Source organism: Adiantum capillus-veneris, chromosome 8 (genome assembly GCF_014529385.1).
Source record: "Adiantum capillus-veneris isolate H3 chromosome 8, ASM1452938v2, whole genome shotgun sequence".
NCBI classification, from domain to species: domain Eukaryota; kingdom Viridiplantae; phylum Streptophyta; class Polypodiopsida; order Polypodiales; family Pteridaceae; genus Adiantum; species Adiantum capillus-veneris.
Window position 1 is genome coordinate 99,682,621 of NC_140938.1, and position 6,000 is coordinate 99,688,620.

A 6,000-nucleotide genomic window follows, 5' to 3' on the forward strand; every position below is an offset into this window, starting at 1 on the left:
TGACGCCAGCGCTATTGAGGAGAGTGCTATTTTAAGAAAGGGGGGGTTATTGCATGAAAGTAACGAAGGAAGGCAAAGTGAACGAGAGGAGAGGGGAGAGCATAAGGGTTTTGAAAGGGAGCTCGACAAGGGAAAGGAATCAAATCTCTCTTCCTCTCTCGTCCTCGGCAAGACAAAGGAAAGCTCTCTCTTCCTCTTTCTCTCTCAGCCATGGCGACATTGGGAAGCAAAGTGTTCCGAGGAAGCAAGAGGCAACACCTGACGAGAAGGGAAGAGTAGGGCATCAAGGAAAGCATAACGAGCTATCAAAAGGGCATAAGGAGGAGGACTCCAGGCGAAGCAAAGCTTGGCGAGGAGAGAAGAAGGAAGGAAAGAAAAAGAAGAAGAAGAAGAAAGAAGAGAAGGAAACAAAGAAAGAAAGAAAGAAAAGAAGGAGAAGAGAAGGAAGGAAAGAAGGAGAAGAGAAGAAGGAGGGTGTTGGCAAGAAAACGAGGAGAAGAGTTAACGAGGAGGCCATCAACGAAGGGAAAAGCGGGGGGAAGAGCTCGATCTCTCTCGCTCTCGTCCTCAAGGCAAGCAAGCTTTCCTCTCTCCCTCTCGAGCTTGAACGAAGCAAGCAAAGCAAGGCGAGGAGGTGAGGGTAAGCAAGGCAAGCTCTCTCTCTCTCTCGATCTCCAATCCAATCAAGCAAGGCAAGGAAAGACCAATCGAGGATCGTAAACAGTCATAAGAGAAGAGAGCTAAGCTGCGGCATAGCAAGCAGGGTAAGCTTCAAGAACTCGGAGCAAGCCAAGCGTAAACAGAAATCGGAAAGTCTAGAGCTAAGAAAAAGGCAAGAAGAGATTTGCCTGTAAGAACTCCTGCATCCTTGGGTTGTTAGCCAACTACTGAAACATGTCCATGCAGCAACGCAGTTGAGTTCTAAACAACCTGTCCTCTTCTTGAAGAGTTGAAGGAACTTTCTCCGTGCCATGTGAGGAAGATCCCTCTTCAGGTACTTGGTCTCTCTTCTCTACCATAACGACAAGCTCTGTGTTGCTTTCACCCACAACAATCCACGCTGCACTTTTTGAAGAAAAAGTGACTATCCCGTCGATGGAACCATATAACCGGCCTGTACAACGTAGAGGGCGGTACTATTTCAATTACCTGTTAACTTTACACAGAGCACTGAGAAGGAAAGAGAACACAGTTGCGTCCAACGACTAGAGTGCCACTGCGCACACGAGACCAACACCCTGTAGGGGCCCCAAAGACTAGCGCCCCTTTCGGTATTTCTTTATTCAAATTAAGGTAGACGATCCGACCACTTCGCACAAGCTTTCACAAAGCTGTCCAAACCTGGCGAGGGCTGAAAAAGCAGGTTTTCGACCTGATTTTGGGAACATAATGGCACAAAAACCCCTGTAGGTCAAAAGCACCTGTCTAGGACGGATTCCCTCGCTATTTGGAAGCTTTCTGGTGAGCTGTCACAGAAATTCAGCGGGCTGTAATTCCCTATTTTTCACTGCCAGGTGCCCAAAAGCCTGTACACGCATCCCAAGGCTCTCACGAGGCTCCCCCGAGGTTCCCTTGTAGTTTAGGTGCGAAACCCTAAACCTGCAAAAAAACACAGCAGGCTGTAATTCGCTGTTTCAGATCGTTTTTAGCGGAGCGAACACGCCTATGCGTGTCCCAAGGGCTCCCGCACACAATGGGACAGTTCCCCTATGAATTGGACGAGTTTTCACGCGAGAAAACTCTCCGAACTCGCAATCTTTCGCGATGGAACTGTGCGTACCTGTGGGGGATTAGCAATTAGCTAATCCGGTTCCTGTTCAGAAGGCTCTTGCCTTGGCAGATGCGCATAAACCCCCAGAATTGTACATGTTCATCTGAGTAGCCCAACTAGTGGGGCATTACCATATGTGCCAAAGGGGAGAAAGAGATGCACGAGAGCAAGTCATCGCGCCACATGAGACAGAGGAGAAGGCAAGCTTTCCATTAAAGCTGTAAACCTGCACCCACTACCTACACACACACTGTAGCTCACTTATGAGTCAAATCAACCTCCTCTCTCAAATTGGGCACCCCCTCTTGCTGATGGAAGTGGAAAACTGCACCAAGAGCCGCCATGTGTCCAGTTTGCCCCTTTTGAGTTAATTCTTTAGTTCCCACTGACTTATAAAGTTATAAGTGACTTTCCGAGTGGCCGAGACTTCATTTGGCGCACACAGGCTTCCATACTCATCAGAATTCAGTGCTAACTGGCCCGACCAGTCCCAGACTGACCGACCCAGACTCCCGCTGCGAGAAACCTATTCGGCCGCAGCCGTTTCACACTGGCCATGCAATGTTCACTTGCACCTTTTCAAGGGTTCCGGGAAAAACAAGTAAAAGTAAAATAAATAAAAATATCTAGTACTTATTTACGTAAGGCAACAGAAAAAATACACCTCCTGGTGACAGCAAGGCGCTTGTCTTCCTTTCTATCCATCATGGCCATCGTTTGCTTCATCATTGCCTCCATAGGGTCTGGCGTAGATGGCGAAGGGGGAGGGTTGAAGAAATCATCTCCGGGTGGGGACGAGTCTCCGTCGCCTCTCTCATGCTCATCACCTGTATGCGAAGTATCCATTCCGCTTCGGGTGACGACCATGCACTATGATCTTGGGGTCTTAAGCTCGCGAGGAACTTGGGTTCGTGAGAATCTTGGGTTCTTGAGGTTCTTGAGGGGTTCTTTCGCTTGCAAATCGCGTTGGAGAAGGATCTTCTCTTCACCCGAGTTCTACTCCTTTCTACGGGCGCACCCCTTAGCGGCCTTGCGCTCACACCAAGGTTGCTTTTTCCCACCTCACGTCAATTGGCCGGCCGCTAAGTGCACGGTCCGCTCTCAATGAGTGAAAAGAGACACAAGGGAAGGCTGGACAAGCCCTTCTTTCTTGGGATTCCTGTCACTCTTCAACAAAACACGATTAGGAATCGCCACGCACAAGTAAACTTGGGTTCGTGCGACGCAACAAGCAAAAAAAAATTATTGTGGTTCTTGTGGTTCTTTCCTTGAGTAATGCAGAACACTTTCAAAGCTCTGATACCAATGTAAGGTGCAGCGGAATGAATGTTGTATTTTCTCAAGATTAGTGATCTTTACTGCTCAAGGTTCCTTTTAGTTCTTAGGGACAGAGAGAGATTTCCGTCTTATGGAGAGTGCTATGATCACGAACAAAGTGAGTGGATATTGTGCGTGCAAGTGAATGAGACTGAGAGAAGGAGAGAGAAGAGATACGACACCGAGAGGTTGTAAAACCCTCTCCGAAGGCCCCACTCTCGTGGGCGAGAGTGGTCTACTTTGATTGCACAAAGGTGTACAATGCGAATGCAATGGACTGATGCAATGGGACTATGCCGATGACGACGACAGTGATGATGACGACGACTTCGTGGCTGAAAATTGGGATCTTCTATCTGCTGATTTTCATGGACTGTTTCGAGGCTGAAATGGCTGTTTCTACTGCTGTTTTAAGGCAGAAATAACTGCTTTTGTCGGGGCTGAAGTGATGATAAAAAACGCTGGATTACCTGCACTTTAGACTGCATTTTTGGAGAGGTTCTTTGGCTGAAAAACGCTGCCACAGCAGGTCCTATAATGCTGAAATCGCTGGTCTTGGAAGGGATCCCAATGATGATCAAAAACGCTGATGAGTCGTCCTGCTAGCGTTAGTGAATGGCTGGGATCGCTGCCTTTGATATTGGGGGGGAAAAACGCCAATAGCATGAGAGGGATGGCGATGGTTGTTGGGGATGGAAGGACCAGGTATGCAAGAAGCGTTTTAGGTATGCAAGAAGCAAAACGCTGATGGTTGGGGGTGGAAGGGGCCTCACCAAGTTGGCTTGGAGAGGGTCTTGCTGAGAGAGGGAGGGAACACCTGTTACTTCATAGCCTGTTGTGCTCCTTGGGTCATCTGCCAATTTGTTCTAACTTGGGTTTGCTTATATATTAACTTACCCAATTTGCCCTACTGAGTACCCAACAAAAGTCACTTAATAAATAAGTGAAAAATGTTAAATATAGGGAAAAATAGAATAAAGTCATCTGAAAAATCCCCAAACTGACTCTGATGGAATCTGATGGAAATGCTTATGCTTATGCAATGTGCAACCAGAGGATATGCATCTACACCGAGTGACTGGGCATGCACGATCTACGAATAGACTCACAAAAGTGCCAAATCACTTATAATCTAACTTGACTGGACTTGACGGAAACCCTGCTATGGTGTAGCTTGTCCACGTACACATAGGGTTGGGATGTGTCACGTGACAGAAGACTCCTCGAAACCACACTGTTATACTTCTGATGAAATACAAGAGTTGGATTTCATCCCAAGTCAATAAGTTTACTGACATTACCTTAGAGGCACAATTTTAGAGGCACAATACTACGATGCTACAATGAAACATCTCCCAACTGACCATTGTAGACTCAAAACTTTAAGTTATCTTGAATAGGTTCTTTTTAAGAAGATGTCTCCTACAGATAATGCCCTTCCACAAAGAACTCAGCCGATGTATTGAGTAAAGTAGAAACCTTGATGAAAATCTTGTCTCTTCACCTATGTGTTTTCAGGAAAAAGTAAACTCGAAAGTAAGGAGATTACTCACAATAGTCTCGACCCATTTCACAATCTTCTAGACCCAATCCTAACATTCTGATGCTTCTGTGTCATGTCAATTCTCAAATCTACATTGTTAAAATGTGTTCATAAGGTTGCTGCGAATCATCTACGTTTTCTTTAAGAATATTAAATGTATCCTCTATGTAGTTTCGATGTTGATGTACAATTGCACCGTAAAGGTCAAGAGTGGGGGGGCAGCGACTGTGATCCATCCATCTGCAACTCTCTCAAGCCCGGAATTTCCGCTGCAGCTGTCAGATGCACAGCACATCAGCACACGGAATTCAAGCCTTGAGCCTCCAATGGGGTAACGGCAGGTTAGCTCTCGGAAAGTGATGAGGTGTTGACACCTCAGCATGCGTAACGGTAATGCTACAAAAAATCATTGGCGCCATAAACTGAGCATCACGACTGAGTGCCTGTGCGACCGACCTCCTTATAATAATTGCCCCCCTCCTCGCGAACATTGACAGCCGGGAATGGTCGCCTACTGACCATTCCCATAATCAGGGCTCCCGCCCTCCGCCGGTCAGCCCATGATTAATGGGAATGGTCAGTAGGCGACCATTCCCTACACCACCTTGCTTGTGAGTGCTTGCATGGAAACATGTGAGTAGGATGATGATGATGATAGATTCAGGATTCCCGACCTTCACTAGCAATCTGACAAGTAAAAGAGATTAGTTACCGTTGCCAGATTGAGATGAGACTCCGGCTTGACAGAATATTCTGGCTTTAGTCTTCAGTGTGCAAGCTTGCTCGGCATGTAAGTTTGTTGTAAATGAAGAGGGCTTGCCAAATAGACCACATACATCCTCTTTGGTGCTACCAACGCCATACAAAGAAGAGAGCCTGAGCATCTCTGTAACTGAATCTCTCTCTCTCTCTCTCTCTCTCTCTCTCTCTCTCTGGCTCAGCTACTGAATCTCTCTCTCTCTCTCTCTCTCTCTCTCTCTCTCTCGCTGTGGCTCAGCTACTGGCGTGCAAGGCTTTTAAGTTCGTATTATAGACGCTCCTCCAAGGTAAGAAGAAACAGGGAATGAACGGCCATTTAGCAAGTTAATCATTAATTAAAAATTAAAAATGCTTTCCTTTTCATTATTTCCGTGAATACATTAGTAAAGAGACAAAGAGAGCTAATTAAAAAACAAATATATATGTCGTCAACCAAAAATTAACACGGTCTGCTAAACCTTTAACTAAAATATCAAGATTTTGATACTACAAACTAATATTGGCATATAATATATTCAAAGAGAATAACATATATATACATATATATATATATATACACACACACACACACATATATATAGAGAAAATTACCAAAATACCCCTCTAATTT

At 45.8% G+C, this 6,000-nt stretch overlaps 1 protein-coding gene across 2 annotated transcripts in view; it reads right to left on the minus strand.

Moving 5' to 3' along the window:
- The window catches only part of LOC147452632 (ornithine carbamoyltransferase, chloroplastic-like), a 58,397-nt gene extending 52,732 nt beyond the window's left edge, over positions 1-5,665 (minus strand). For both annotated transcript variants that reach the window (XR_015188912.1, XM_086518268.1), the window contains exon 1: positions 5,344-5,665. Coding sequence is in view for 1 of the 2 variants with exons in the window: in XM_086518268.1 (XP_086374394.1) it covers positions 5,344-5,515 (172 nt within the window). In the remaining variant the exon portion in view is untranslated. The remainder of the gene's footprint in view (positions 1-5,343) is intronic.
- Between the last annotated feature and the right edge of the window lie 335 nt (positions 5,666-6,000).